Source organism: Leucoraja erinacea, chromosome 4, assembly GCF_028641065.1.
Source record: "Leucoraja erinacea ecotype New England chromosome 4, Leri_hhj_1, whole genome shotgun sequence".
NCBI lineage: Eukaryota > Metazoa > Chordata > Chondrichthyes > Rajiformes > Rajidae > Leucoraja > Leucoraja erinaceus.
Window position 1 is genome coordinate 65,557,248 of NC_073380.1, and position 16,291 is coordinate 65,573,538.

At 46.8% G+C, this 16,291-nt stretch overlaps 1 protein-coding gene across 2 annotated transcripts in view; it reads right to left on the bottom strand.

Moving 5' to 3' along the window:
* The window catches only part of ube2wb (ubiquitin conjugating enzyme E2 Wb), a 76,609-nt gene that overhangs the window by 16,646 nt on the left and 43,672 nt on the right, over nucleotides 1-16,291 (bottom strand). For both annotated transcript variants that reach the window (XR_008723336.1, XM_055634493.1), the window contains one exon: nucleotides 10,337-10,492. Coding sequence is in view for 1 of the 2 variants with exons in the window: in XM_055634493.1 (XP_055490468.1) it covers nucleotides 10,337-10,492 (156 nt within the window). In the remaining variant the exon portion in view is untranslated. The remainder of the gene's footprint in view (nucleotides 1-10,336; nucleotides 10,493-16,291) is intronic.

The following is a 16,291-nucleotide window of genomic DNA, read 5'->3' on the forward strand; positions in this document are numbered from 1 at the left end:
TTCACAGCATGTCAGCGGAGGCGTTTGCCTGACCTTAGCAGTCCGTTGCTGGGGTGGTAGGGGTCCCCCATAATGTTGCTGGCTCTGGAACTGTATCTCCTGGTGTATAGGTCCTGCAAGGGGGGGGGGGATGGCAAGTGTAGTTCCCATAGTGCGTTTAGCCAAATGCACTACTCTCTGCAGAGCCTTCCTGTCCTGGGCAGAGCTGTTCCCAAAGCAGATTGTGATGTTGCCGGACAAGATGCTTTCTACAGCCCCAGAATAGAAGCACTGAAGGATCCTCAGAGAGACTCTGAATTTCCTCAGCTGCCTGAGGTGGTAAAGGTGCTGCATTGCCTTACTCACCAATGCGGCAGTGTGTGTAGTCCATGTCAGATCCTCTAGGATGTGGACTCCCAGGTGTTTAAAGCAGCTCACCCTATCCACAGTAGTCTCATTTATCTCCAGATGTTGTGCCCTTCTAAAGTCCACAATTAGCTCCTTAGTTTTTGTGACATTCAAGAGGAGGCTGTTGTTCTGACACCAGAGTGCCAGATCAGCCACCTCCTCCCGGTAGGCCTTCTCATCGTTATCGGAGATCAGGCCCATCACCACAGTGTCATCAGCAAACTTGATGATAGAGTTGGAGCTGAACCTGGCCAGTAGGGGGCGAAAGACACAACCCTGGGGGGATCCTGTGTTCAGGGTGAGGGAGTTGGATGTATGTCTCCCCTGTGGCCTGGCGGTGAGATAGTCTAGGACCCAGGCACACAGGGGAGTGTTCAGCCCCAGTTCCAGCAGCTTCTCAGCAAGTCTGGTGGGGACTATGGTATTGAAAGCTGAACTGAAGTCAATGAACAGCATCCTCACATAGCCCCCCTTCTGGCTGTCAAGGTGGGAGAGAGTGGTGTGCAGAACCTAGGAGTTCGCAGCTTCCATGGATCTGTTCGGACGGTATGCGAACTGCAGCGGGTCCATGTTGTGAGGGAGGAAGGCGCAGATGTGGTTCTTGATCAGCCTCTCGAAGCATTTCATGACCACCGAGGTGAGGGCCACCTCATTCAAGCAAGCTGGAGCACTCTCTCCACCATTTGAAGAACTATGCTCATTAATTATGCCAGGAATGTGGGAGGCCAGCAAGTGTTTTATGATCCAACTTGTTCAACCTGAGCAAATTTTGAAAAGAAAATCTATTCATTTCAGACTTGTTTGAAATAGACTTTGGGTTAAATTCTCAGCACGCAATAATGTTTACACCGTTACAATCATCCAATCTATTTCAGTTTCAATGTCTTCAATTGTCACTGTAGTTCTACGAAAACTGGATGATTTATTATGGCACGTTCAGTGTACTTGAGAAACTGGTTCTGTTTGATTTTCTATGTCCATCCTGGAAATGATTGAGCATCCTTGTACACCCGTCATTTCGTAAGTTATCTTATTTTTTCCACCTGTCGCTGCACAGCAGTAAGAAATCTAGTCTCGCATTCATTGTCTTCAATCATAAATAATTTCAAATCCCAATTCATCAGTCATAGTTCTTATTGACTGTTGTTATGAGTTGTTAAGCTTCTAAATCAATTCTTCCACCATCATCCTCATGTTGTGACAGCATTCTGCAATGCTACAAGCCCAATTGGGAGACCTGTGCATGGAGCCTCAATGGCTGTCAAAGTCATTCTGACACAAGCAAGTCATTGCAGTCAGGGCCTTAACAATATGCAGGGAGCTGACCTACCATCACCCCAATATGGCTCAAGAATCTTCGGCAAGGAAGCTGGCAAGGAGGCTACATTTGATTCAAAATTTGTGATGTTTTTGCCCACTGAAGAAATGGCAGGAAAGTTGGTACAGTGCGTTTCCTGCAGGATGTGGGAAGTCAGGGACACCGCTGGTGCTTCTGATAATTACACCTGCAGAAATTGTGTCCAGGTGCAGCTCCTGAATTAATGTGTTGGGGAACTGGAGCAGCAGCTGGGTGACCTCAGGGCAATCCAGGAAAGCGAGTGTTTCCTGGAAAGGACCTACAGTGAGGTTGTCACACCAAGGATACCGGAAGAGCGAAGGTGGGTGACTATGCGAAAGAGGAGTGTACGTGGAGTGCAGGAGACCCTGGTGGCTGTACCTAATGAAAACAGGTACACCCTCTTGGGAGCTGCACCCACCTCCTGCACCCACACACAACTGACTGACTTCATCCATTTCACCACCAACTTCCATCCGGCACTGAAATACATCTGGACTATTTCCGACACTTCCCTACCATTCCTTGACCTCACTATCACCATCGCAGGTGATAGACTCCTGACCGACATCCACTACAAACCCACTGACTCCCATGGCTATCTGGACTACACTTCTTCCCACCCTGCCTCCTGTAAGGACTCCATCCCTTACTCCCAATTCCTTCGCCTACGCCGCATCTGCTCCCAGGATGAGGCGTTCCACACCAGGACATCTGAAATGTCCTCATTCTTCAGGGAACAGGGATTCCCCTCCTCCACCATAGATGAGGCTCGCACCAGGGTCTCTTCCATACCCCGCAACACTGCTCTCTCTCTCTCCCCATCCCCGCACTCGCAACAAGGGCAGAGTCCTAGTCCTCACCTTTCACCCCACCAGCCGTCACATACAACAGATAATCCTACGTCATTTTCGCCACCTCCAACGTGACCCCACCACTCGCCACATCTTCCCATCTCCCCCAATGTCTGCCTTCCGCAAAGACCGCTCCCTCTACAACTCCCTTGTCAATTCTTCCCTTCCCTCCCGTACCAACCACTCCCTGGGCACTTTCCATTGCAATCGCAAGAAATGCAACACCTGTCCCTTTACCTCCCCCCTCGACTCCATTCAAGGACCCAAGCAGTCGTTCCAGATGCGACAGAGGTTCACCTGTATCTCCTCCAATCTCATCTACTGCATCCGCTGCTCTAGATGTCAGCTGATCTACATCGGTGAGACTAAGCGGAGGTTGGGCGATCGTTTTGCCAAACACCTCTGCTCGGTCCGCAAGAACCTACCTGACCTCCCGGTGGTTCAGCACTTCAACTCCCCCTCCCATTCCCAATCCGACCTCTCTGTCCTGGGTCTCCTCCATTGCCAGAGTGAGCAACACCGGAAATTGGAGGAACAGCACCTCATATTCCGCTTGGGGAGCCTGCATCCGTGTGCAAGAACATTGAATTCTCCCAATTTTGTTAGCCCTTGATGTCTCCTCTCCCTTCCTTAGCCCTTGAGCTGTCTCCTCCCATCCCCCAGCCCTCGGGCTCCTCCTCCTCCCTTTTTCCTTCCTACTCCCCGCCACCCCCTATCAGTCTGAAGTAGGGTTTCGGCCCGAAATGTTACCCATCTCCTTCGCTCCATAGATGCTGCTACACCCGCTGAGTTTCTCCAGCATTTTTGTGTACCCTCTTGGGAGCTGTCGGGGGCAGACGACACTTCCAGTCCGAGCGGCGAACAGGTCGGTGGTTCCAATCCTCGCGATGAGACGGCGAGTCGGTATGTCAAGGAGGACTCTCTTGAACTTCTACTGGTGCACAATAGAGAGCATGCTGACCGGTTGCATCGTGGCTTGGTACGGCAATCTGAGCGTCCAGGAGCAGAAAAGGCTGCAAAAAGTTGTAAACACTGCCCAGACCATCATCGGCTCTGACCTCCCCATCATCGAGGGGATCTATCGCAGTCGCTGCCTCACAAAGGCTGCCAGCATCAAAGACCCACATCATCCTGGCCACACACTCATCTCTCAGCTGCCATCAGGTAGAAGGTACAGGAGCCTGAAATCTGCAACATCCAGGTTCAGGAACAGCTTCTTCCCCACAGCCATCAGACTATTAAACTAAACTCAAACAAACTCTGATTGTGCTGCAGCAAAGCAAGAATTTCATTGTCCTATCTGGGACACATGACAATAAACTCTCTTGACTCTTGACTTGACTGGCGAGACCAACGTCGGCGGGGCCATAGTTGTGGGTGACTCCATTGTCCGAGGTACGGATAAGAGATTCTGTGGTGGCAGGCAAGACTCGAGGATGGTCTGTTGCCTCCCTGATGTCAGAGTTCACGATGTCTCGGAACATCCTCAAGAGGGAGCAGTAGGTTGTGCACGTGTTTGAAGGTGGACAGATCTCAGGGGCCTGATCAGATATATCCGAGGACATTGCGGCAAACTAGAGAAGAAATTGCAGGAGCCCTTGTTGAAATTTATGAGTCGTCCTTAAATACAGGAGAGTTGCCAGAGGATTGGAGGGTGGCAAATGTTGTGCCTCTTTTCAAGAAGGGCTGCAGGGAAAATGTTGGGAACCATAGGCCGTGAGCGTAACATCTGTAGTTGGTAAGTTACTGGAGAGTATTCTGAGGAATAGGATATACAGGCATTTGGATGGGCAAGGGCTGATTTGGGACGGTCAGCATGGATTTGTACGTGGGAGGTCGTGTCTCACAAATCAGATTGATTTTTTTGAAGTGGGCAAAAAGGTTGATGAGGGCAGAGCTGCAGATGTTGTGTACATGGAATTTAGTAAGGCATTCGACAAGGTACCGCATGGTAGGCTGCTCTGGAAGGTGAGATCATGGGATCCAAGGAGAGATAGCTGAATGGATAGCAATTGGCTCCATGGAAGGAAGCAGAGGGTGATGGTGGAAGGTTGCTTCTCAGAATGGATGCCTGTGACTAATGTTGTGCCACAGGGTTCGGTGCTGGGCCCATTACTGTTTGTCATCTATATCAATGATTTGGATGAGAACATACAGGGCAATATTAGCAAGTTTGCTGATGATACAAAATTTAGTGGTTTTGCAGATAGTGAAGAAGGTTGTGAACGATTGCAGCAGAACCTGGATCGATTGGCCAGGTGGGCAGAGGAATGATTGATGGAATTTAATACAGAGAAGTGCGAGGTGATGCATTCTGGGACATCTAACCAGGGCAGGACCTACGCTCTAAATGGTAGGCCTATGGGTAGTGTTGTAAAGCAGAGGGATCAAGAAATACAAGTACATGGTCCCTTGAAGGCTGAGTCACAGGTGGATGAGGTGGTCAAAAATACTTTTGGCACTTTGACCTTCATCAGTCAGAGTATTGAGTATAGAAGTTGGGAGTTGATGTTATAATAATAATAATACATTTTATTTATGGGTGCCTTTCAAGAGTCTCAAGGACACCTTACAAAAAATTTAGCAGGTAGAGGAAAAACATGCAAGGGGAATGAAATAAATAGTAGAGACATGACTAGTACGCAAAGTAAATACAGAATTCAATACAAAACACAGTATGAGGCAATTAATGCACAGATGAAAAGGGACGGCATGTGGGGCTAAGGATAGGCAGAGGTGAAGAGATGGGTCTTGAGGCGGGACTGGAAGATGGTGAGGGACACGGAATTGCGGATCAGTTGGGGGAGGGAGTTCCAGAGCCTGGGAGCTGCCCTGGAGAAGGCTCTGTCCCCAAAACTGCGGAGGTTGGACTTGTGGATGGAGAGGAGACCAGCTGATGTGGATCTGAGGGACCGTGAGGGTTGGTAGGGGGAAGAGGAGGTCAGTGAGATATGGGGGGGCCAGATGGTGGAGGGCTTTGTAGGTGAGGATCAGGATTGTATAAGACGTTGGTGAGACCGCATTTAGAATATTGTGTTCAGTTCTGGACACCACGTTATAGGAAATATATTGTGATGCTTGAAAGGGTTCAAAAAAGATTTACGAGGATGTTGCCAGGACTAGAGGGTGTGAGCTATAGGGAGAGACTAAGTAGGCTGGGTCTCTATTGCATGGAGCGTAGAAGGATGAGGGGAGATCTTATGAAGGTATACAAAATCATGAGAGGAATAGATCGGGTAGATGCACTGAGTCTTATACCCACAATAGGGGAATCGAGGACATGGGTTCAAGGTGAAGGGGAAAAGATTTAATAGGAATCAGGGGTAACTTTTCCACACAGAGGGTGGTGGGTGTATGGAACAAGCTGCCAGAGGAGGTAGTTGAAGCTGGGACTATCGCATTGTTTAAGAAACAGTTGGACAGGTACATGGATAGGACAGGTTTGGAGAGTTATGGACCAAGCGCAGGGAAGTGGGACTAGGGTAGCTGGGACATTGTTGGCCGGTGTGGGCGAGTTGGGGCGAAGGGCCTGTTTCCACACTGTACCACTCTATGACTCTAAGTGGGCACAAATGACGTCGGGAAGAGTAGGAAGGAGAAAAGCAGGTCTTCTAGGGTGGTTATCTCTGGATTGCATCCAGAGATAACTTCGTGCTGGTGAGGGCAGGAACAGGGAGATAGGGGATCTGAATGTGTGGCTGTGGGGCTGGTGCAGAGAGCAGGGATTTAGATGTATAGACCACTTGGATCTCTCCTGGGGTTGGGGTGACCTGTACAAAAGGGATGGGTTACACCTTAACTGGAGGGGGACCAACATTTTGGCAGGCAGGTTTGCTAGTGTTACACGGGTGGGTTTAAACTAAATAGCGATGGAATGGGGGGGAGGGGTTGACAGATTCTATAGTTTCCATTGTTCTATAGTTGCTGCATCAGTTCCTGTGGATTGGAGGGTAGCTAATGTTATCCCACTTTTCAAGAAAGGAGGGAGAGTGAAAGCATGGAATTATAGACCAGTTAGCCTGACATCGGTGGTGGGGAAGATGCTGGAGTCGATTATCAAAGATATAATAGGATAGCATTTGGATAGCAGTAACAGGATCGGTCCAAGTCAGCATGGATTTACGAAGGGGAAAGCATCCTTGACAAATCTTTTAGAATTTTTTTGAGGACATAGAGAGAGTTGTGAATTTGTGGAATTATCTGCCTCAGGAGGCCGATTCACTGGATACAGTCAAAAAAGAGGGCTAGTGGGTATGGGGAGAAGGCAGGAACGGGATACTGATTGTGCATGATCAGCCATGATCACGTTGAATGGCAGTACTGGCTCGAAGGGCCGAATTTCCTACTCCTGCACCTATTGTCTATATAAATATGAGCCGATATTTGCCATAGGTGACATGTTAAGGCAGCTTGCTGTTCTTTGCCAATTCAGTGGAATTCTGTCAATCCAACACACTTGCAACGTTGTTAGTGCAGATTTAGCAAATATCCTGGACTATTGAATTTAATCAAATTAATACCCCAACATATTTTTAATTCTTCTTTAAAAAAGATTGCGCAGTATTATAATAAAACTCAAACTAAACCAGCTAAGTTTATAGAAAGTGAGGCACCAGCAAGTCAGAACGAGAGCATGAGACACATTCCTTGGTGACCCACAGGCCAATTCATCAGGATCTCCCAATGGTATAGACAGCAGATTATTAGTTTTATTGTGCAGAGAAAATCTAATGCTTGCTTTGAATTTTTTGTCATTCAATTGCTTACTAGATTACACAAATACAATTTAGGTCTCATTTCGTAAACACAAAATGCAGCTTTCGAGTGACACAATGGAGTATGTACCTACATTAAAGTAAAAATTAAGTACCTTTAAACCTGACCAAAATTACTTGCCAATGCATCCTTATTTTATACAATTACAATCTGATATTCTAGAACGAAAATAAACTCAAATCAGTGGTAATGGTTTAAATAAACAATGGAGTTTACTCACAACGATTTAATTTGAGACTAGGTCAACAATAAATCAAATCCAGGAAAGCGTTTAGTTGTGAATCCTTTTAGTCACATATTTTTAAAAGGAGCACATTAGAGCATGTATGCAGCTCAGTATAGAAACATGCACTTTGGACTACAATGTCTGTGAGACAATGTCAGTTTGTACTGCACAACTGCCTGCATTTGATATATCCGTCAATTCACAACATGTTCATGTGCCTGTCAAACTGCTACCATTGTATGTGCTTTCACCAGTCCACCTCCTCGGCTGTGTGTTCCAGGCCTTCGCAACTCTGTACAAAAACAACTTAATAAAGCTCTTAGGTAGACAAAAATGCTGGAGACTACTCAGCAGGTGAGGCAGCACCTATGGAGCGAAGGAATAGGCAAATAGGTCGAGACCCTTCTTCAGACTGATGTGGGGGTGTGCAGGAAGAAGAAAGGAAGAGGCGGAGACAGTAGGCTGTGGAAGAGCTGGGAAGGGGAGGGGAAGGAAGGAGAAAGCAAGGACTACCTGAAATTGGAGGTCAATGTTCATACCGCTGGGGTGTAAACTACCCAAACGGTATATGAGATGCTGCTCCTCCAATTTGCGGTGGGACTCGCTCTGGCCATGGAGGAGGCACAGGACAGAAAGTTAAGGGTCCTGCCATTTCCTCTTACACTTGACCACAGTTGTCTGGATTAAATTCCTTCTGTCAATGCTCTGCCCATATTTTCAATTTGTCTATATTCTGTTATATCCTTTGACAACTTTCCTCACTACCCATAACGGCCAATTCTTGCGTCATCTGCAAACTTACTGATCAGTCAACCTACATTTCATTCCCAATCTTTTATATACATCACAAACATCAGCGGCCCCAGAATTGATCCCTGTGGAACATTACTGGTTACTCACCCCGTCAGAATAACATCTCTGAACCACTACCCTCTCAACGGCCAAATCAACTTTGAATCTAATCTACCATGTCCCATGGATCTCACGTGTCTTAATCTTTTGAATCAGCCTACCATGAGAGATCTTGTCAAATGCTTTACTTCAGACTGTGTAGACAACATCTGCTGTCCTACGTTCAATCATTTTTATCACCACCTCAAAAGACTCAACCAAGTTTGTAAGACGTAACCTCTTCCACAGAAAGTCATGCTGACTATTCCTAATGTCTATGTTTATAATCTACCCCAATAATTTTATTACCACTGATTTAAGACTCATTGGTCAATGATTGTTTAAGAAGGACAATAGGGACAAACCAGGCAAAGGAACAACACTCTCTCCTATGATCTCACCCATTACTGAAGAAATATAACAATCTCCGTCAAGACCTCGCAATCTCCTCTCCTCGATGACCTGGGAAAGTTCCCATCAGACTTTGGAACTTATCCAATGCTTACAATATATTCTTGATGTCAGCATGCTCAAGAATATCAGGATACCCCTATCTGATCGCACTATCCTCCATGTCATTCTCCTTGGTGAATACTGATGTGAAATGCTCATTCTGTACCCACTTTCTCCGACTCGAGGCATGAATTCACTCTCTCATTTGTCTTTGAGTGGTCCTATTATCTCCTTAACTGCTCACCACAGATATTTCATCTGAAGAAGGGTATCGGCCCGAAACGTCACCTATTTCCTTCGCTCCATAGATGCTGCTGCACCCGCTGAGTTTCTCCAGCATTTTTATGTACCTACAGATATTTCATTGCTCCTTTTAGCTTTCCGGATTTTGTTTTTTCCTGCTTCCTTTTTATTCCTCAAGGCCTCTGGCAGTTTTCAACTTCTTAAACCTTGCATTGGCTTCCTTTTCCTTTTTGTCTCAATGTGCAATATCTCTTGTCATTCATGGAAACAGAACCTTGTCATCATTGCCTTTCCTCCTCATGAGAAATTAGAAATGTCAACTGGCTCATCTATTGATGACTTAAATGTTTGGAGTAACTTTGTTCAAGTATAATTCAAAGTATACTAAATAAAAATTATTTTTGTGAGAGACTATTTTTTTACTCCAGAGGTGATCATTAGTAATTATTGCTTGAAGTAAATAACATGAATCATCTCCAAACCAAGGTAACATGACAATTAAAATGTAGTCAAAGCTGATTTCATTGTCCAACAAAACAAACTTGTTAGGAAAAGCAGTGTGGGCAATGGAAGGATGGGAGTGAGGATGATTTTCTAGTCCTGGTATTAGTTTGACAAGATTTTAAATTTGAGGAAGTATTGGTATAAAGGCATCTTTGATAATTTTACAATTATCTATCAATGTTATTTTTATTTTTTCATCCAGTGTGCATCCAACGAACCTTTTAATTAAACAATTTAAGGATAAAAATGTAACCAGTTTAAGTATGCCAAGATCTCAGTTACCATCAAATAGAGTAAATGACCCCTATGTTTGAAATAAATATGTGCTTCAATAAAGTGTCAGGTTTTTCCTACTTTCCCTGCTGACAGCATTTGCAAAGACTTATTAACCATGAGGACATACACATACCTTGAGGACTTCAAAATCAACCAATTCTCCTCATTATCCTCATGAAAAGGGGGTACAAAAATATGCACAATTCATCACAAACAGCAAAGAAACATGCGTGGCTAAGTGAGCAATACATCTTCAAAATATTTTTATTATGCATGCAAATATTAGACACAAGCAAAATTTTCCATTCACAATTTAATGAAAGCAATCAGGCTGGTCAGAGGCAGAAATGGCTTTGATCAGTTATAGCATTGCATCTAATGATGGATTACCTTTTCTTTGCAACTGGAAAGCATGCTGATGATGCTAAGACAAACTGACTGCACAGAAAGAGCTGGAGACCAGTCTTCTGTCAGAATGGATAGACAAATGTGTCCATTGCTGTAAACGTGAGGATGAACTGGAATATTTTCACCAGTGAACATAACCTAAAAAAAGGAAAATAATTTCAACACTACATGTTATATTTCAATCCAGAAATTGTCAACAACCTTCAAAAATTATATATTCATCACTAGTTTAAAGAATTAGGATTAATAGAAAATGCACCCTCACCCTCTTTGATAGAACAGAAAAGCACATTTTCTTGCATATTAAAAAGCACAAAAGGCACAGCCACCAAAACACTATTAACGCATAGTAGTTTGTTGTGAAAAGTTAAACAACTTCATACAGTGGAGATATACTGTGTGTCGGATGGTTAACCTCCGCCCGCAGAATATCAGATATCTGGTCAGGAGGAATGGAGATAATGCAGTTCGAGGCCCAGGGCTAGAGAATGGGTCGTTACTTGGTCGGGAGGGAGAAAGATGGGCCGAAAGGATTCCCTCCTCACAACTGGTGGAACGACGTCTGACCCAAACACCCCGTTCTTGTTTGGAAACTATTATTCAGGCTTGCGTCCACTTTGTTGAACTCGAGCTGGCTGATCATCTTTTAAAGTTAAAGTTGATGGGTGGCCTCTCTCCCCTGAAGCTGGGAATGACAGAGAAACACTGTTACCACTAGGATCTGGGGTTTGAGGAATTAGTTTAGTCCATCCGTGGGGTAGCATAGTGGTGCAGCTGATAGGGCCTGATTCTGCACTTGCTCTAAACCAAGCCAAATCTGAAAACACAACCTTATTGAATTGAGCTTCACTCCCATTTCTGTCAAGGGTGCCAGTTTTGAGGAACTTGGCATCATATCTATATACTTTTAAAACTGTGTGTGTGCGCGTGCGTGCATGTGTATGTCATTTTGCCTTTGATTTTGCCTTTTTGACTTTGCTCCACGAAAACCAGACCCAAAAATGCCGAGATTTTTACGATTTCGCTAGCGATTTTACTTTTACATTTGCAAATCCACTCAATAAATTTAGTCATTTTTCTGTCCATTTTTAATAAAATCCTTCACAAATCAGCAGCTGCGGACGTCACAATGCCCTTGCGCTCCCGGCACGCTGTCAACTCAGTTTCAATCCCCCCCCCCGGCTCTGTCACGCTGGCGGAAGCCACAGATCGGCTGGTCCCTCCGCTGCTTTTCGCCGTCCTCGCTGGCGGCCCGCAGGCTCACTCGGGATCACGCCCGCCCGCCCACTCCACCCTCTCCCCCCCTCTCTCTGTCTCCTCCTCTCTCTTGATCGGGCGGCCCTCTGCTGCTTTTGATCGTCCGCTCCGCTCGCACAAGCAGGGTCGTCCGCTCAAAAGATGCCGCAAATCAGAAACCCCAGCTCCAAAAGGCAGGAAGCTGTGTGCCCCTCTGTGTACCTCCGTGTCCCTCTCTGCGTACCCCCCCTGTCAATCACCCTGCGAGTCGGGTCGGTTCCGGTTACTACAAAATCAACTCAAACACTGCTTGTGAGCCATTTAAAAAGAAATGATTTAAAAAAACATTAAAAAAGACAATTACCAGAATCAAATTTTATTCTTGACAAGAAGTTTGAACTGACAGATTTATGAATCTAACCCACACAAACTGTTGCCCCGCAACATTGATTACAGTGCGAGTCGGGTTAGGTAGGCTCAGGTTGCTAAAATGGGCGTGGAAAAATGCCCATGATCCCCTCCATAGCGTACTACACGTCAGTCCATTGCATTTAGCAGGAGTAGTCTATCTTGCTCTGCTATAGGATCTTTGGTCTGTGCTAACTGAACTTTGGTGTTTCAATCACAGTTGGCTCTTCCAACTCACTTTCAGATAAAGGCTCAGGGATTAGGACTTCATGCTCAATTTTTTTTGTTAATCTTTGGCTGGAATCATTTGATCAACATGGACACTTTTGATCCTATCTCCAACTTCAACTAAGTACAGGTGCACAACCTTTTATCCGAAAGCCTTGGGACCAGACACTTTTCGTAATTCAGAATTTGTCGGTCTTCGGAATGGAAATTTTTTAGCGTAGATTTTAATGGCTGGCTCAGTGGTAGAGTGTTCGGCTCATATCCGCAAGGTCGCGAGTTTGCGCCTTGATCCAGGCAGTTACTCGGTCGCGAGTTTGAGTCTTCAATGTCGTTTTTTCTTGCAGAATAAATGTTTGTATGAAATGCAGTGTAGGAGAGGTGTACTGACTGTGTGGGCAGAACTTTGGAAGTGATTGCCCACCAGTCTAAAAAGCCGCTGTGTCTCCCTGTCCCTGGGATAGCAGGGGGCGATCAAACAGCACAATACCCCCCTCCAACTCCAGAGGAATCCGCTCCCCGATGGGCCGCTACGGCGACAAGTGGCAGTTTGCCTACAGCACGAGCTGCACCACCCCAAGAACACCTTGCACACCATCAGCTTCTGCCCCTACGTGTTCCTCTGGAGTTGGAGCGGGGCTGGGCTGGAGTTGCTGCTGGCTGTGGGTCTCTGGGATCTCCGTGCTTGCAGTGGGCCTGGGGGTCGCTGTCCCGTTGGTCCTGACGTCTCCGGCCACCCCCCTGGACTGGAGCTGAGACTGGGAACTGTACCGCCCTTGCCCCCTCCCTCTGCAACTGCAAACAACCCCACTCTCCTGCAAGGGCGGTACAGTTCCCGGAGGATGGCAGGTGGCCGGAGACGTCAGGACCAACAGGAACCCGCTCCCCGATGGGCCCCTACGACGCCCCGAGCTGCGCCCCGTCATCCGCAACCCAGGTTCCTCTGTAGTTGGAGCGGGGCTGGGCTGGGCTGCTGCAGGCTGTGGGTCTCTGGGTTCTCAGTGCTTGCGGTGGGCCGGGTGGTCGACGTCCAATTGGACCCGACGTCTCCGGTGACTGCACTGACCTGCAGCCATCGCCGACTTGAAGACAGTGCAAAGCCCCCGCGCTGGTGCAATGAGCGGGGAGCTGGAGAGGGGAGGGAAGGGGTCACACACATGGCCAGGGAGCAGAGGGGTGTAGGTGGGGTGAAACTGAAGGGAGCGACAATCTGCTGCTGCCTACACTGTGTATCGTGTCTACCGTGGGAACGTTTTAACTCAGCGGGCAGATAGCAGCATATTGTCAATTATTAACCCTCCCGCGCAATATACCCTCACCTTCTCTTTTATGGATGGGGATTTAGTTCCCCTTTCTTCGAGGACCGACCGGAGGTTCCGCTGTCACCTCTGCGAGCCGCCCTCGGTGAACGTCCTGTCTCCCTGTCCCTGGAATAGTAGGGGGCGATTAAACAGCACAATACCCCCCTCCCCCTCCAACTCCAGAGGAATCCGCTCCCCGATGGGCCGCTATGGCGACAAGTGGTAGTTCGCCCACAGCCCGAGCTGCGCCACCCCAAGAACAAGACGTTATTCTTGCACACCATCAGCTTCTGCCCATACGGGGAGCGTGTTCTTCTGGAGTTGGAACGGGGCTGGGCTGGAGTTGCTGATCTGGGATCTCCGTACTTGCAGTGGGCCTGGGGGTCGGTGTTCCGTTGGTCCTGACGTCTCCGGTGACTGGCACTGTGCTGCTAGCATCGCTACGTGAAGACAGTGCAAAGCCCCCACGCCGGTGCAATGAGCGGGGAGCTGGAGAGGGGAGGGAAGGGACGCACATGGCCGGGAAGCAGAGGGGTGTAGGTGGGGTGAATGAATGGGGATTTAGTTCCCCTTTCTTCGAGGACCGACCGGAGGTTCCGCTGTCACCTCTGCGGGCCGCCCTCGGTGAACGTTTTCAAGGACCTTTCTTCAAGGACTGAAAAAATGTCGCTATTCGGAGGTTTTCGTTATTTGGATCGTCGGATAAAAGGTTGTGCACCTGTATCTTAGGCTGTGGGTCGAGGAGCTTTAATCTACTGTTTCATGATCCAACTCACAGAACTACATTAAATTTTCACATTGTGTAAAAAATATTATAGAAATCACCCCTGAAACTCGTCAAGAACAAAACTTGCACATTTTTATTAAATTAGAGAAAAAAATGAAAATTTACAGGTATTTTTAGTCCAATCAAAGCACGTTTAACATTGAGTCGAACGCCAGTTGGCCAATCACGCGCTGTGTTTCAGGCTTGCTAGGCAGGGAGCACACAACATGGCTGAGAGGACTTCACTGATGCCTGTTTTACTGGAGATTCCGATGAAGGTTCTTTCTAGTTCTGTGGAATACATGTCGTGGAAACTTGCAGCAGGGTAATTGAAAAAAGAGAAAAGCATTAGAAGAATGCGCAGCTAAGTGGATAGAAGTGGAAGAAAGTCTTGAAAGCAAAGTCGCTGCTGAGGTGCTGCAACACAAAGTCGTGAAACTAGTGAAACTTTGTGAATCAACTGAAATGGAAAGGTAAGATCTAAAGTCTGAATTTATGAAAATTAATCTGTATGGACTTTAATTAATTTAATTGCACCCTATTATAATGTGAAAAAATGAGATTTGGAGGCTGTACATTCACTCATTCATTCACTCACTCATCCATTCATTCATTCAGTTCACTTGTCTCAGTAAAATTGCCCCTAATGTGTAGGGAGTGGGTGAGGAAAGTGGGATAACCGAACGTGTGAATGGGGAGACAAAAATGCTGGAGAAACTCAGCGGGTGAGGCAGCATCTATGGAGCGAAGGAAATAGGCAACGTCTTGGGTCGAGACCCTTCTTCAAACTGATGTGAGGGTGCAGGGGGTGGAAAGAAGAAAGGAAGAGGCGGAGACAGTGTGCAGAGGGAGAGCTGGGAAGCGGAGGAGAAAGCAGGGACTACCTGAAATTGGAGGTCAATTTTCATACCGCTGGGGTGTAAACTGCCCAAGAAAAATACGAGGAGCTGCTCCTCCAATTTACGGTGGGCCTCACTCTGGCCATGGAGGAGGCCCAGGACAGAAAGGTCAGATTCGGAATGGGAGGGGGAGTTGAAGTGCTGAGCCACCGGGAGATCAGGTTGGTTATTGCAAACCGAGCAGAGGTAATGGGCAAAGCGATCACCAAGCCAATGCTTGGTCTCACTGAGGTTGATCATACGCTAAATAATCCAACCAGAATTTTGTTTGGAAGTGGAAAGAATTAATAGAAATTGCATTCATTGCAACATGTAAAAGGAGATGAGATACTGTATTGTAATTTTGCTGCATGTCATTGTGGTATATATCATGTCTTGATTGGTGAATATGTTTAGTTTGTGACTTTATTTGAAGCAGAAATAATATGTGAATGCTTCATTGGCCATAATTCTGACTGGTAACTACGCACTTCGTCCGAGCACATTATCGCACGTGTCATGCAAGCCGTCTAAAATGACCATCTAAACTAACATTTGGCAACCTAAAAAGCTGCCTAGGTTGCCCGGCTGGCAACAGGGAAAAAAAGTTAAGCGAGAGCCCTGTACTGGCTCACTTATCTTCATTGATGATACTCTGGTGGCACCCGGTGGTTAGGCCACTTGCTATGCGAACCCTCGACAGTCGGGGGTATGGTCACGTAACTGGGTAATGGCGGGGAGCTGTCACGGGGTATAGGGGTGTGTACTAGTATATATACCGAACTCCGGGTCAACCTTCCCTTTCTCTTCCTCTCTCTTCGCGTGAGTGTCCTGCCACCTCAGCAGGAGCTCAGCTCGAACCCACGAGGCAACAGCCTCGCAGACGCAACAATGACTTTTGTGTTAGAGGACTAAACATGCATGCATATCTAACCTATAATGCCTGAATAAAGAAACCGTTTATTCACGACATTTGGTGCCTCTACAAAACAACTGCTGATGGTAGGATCATAATGAATTCTGAAGTGTATAGACACATCCTATCTGCTCACGTTCAAACAAATGCCTCAAAACTCATTGGCCGGCAGCTCATTCTACAGCAAGACAATGATTCCAAACATAC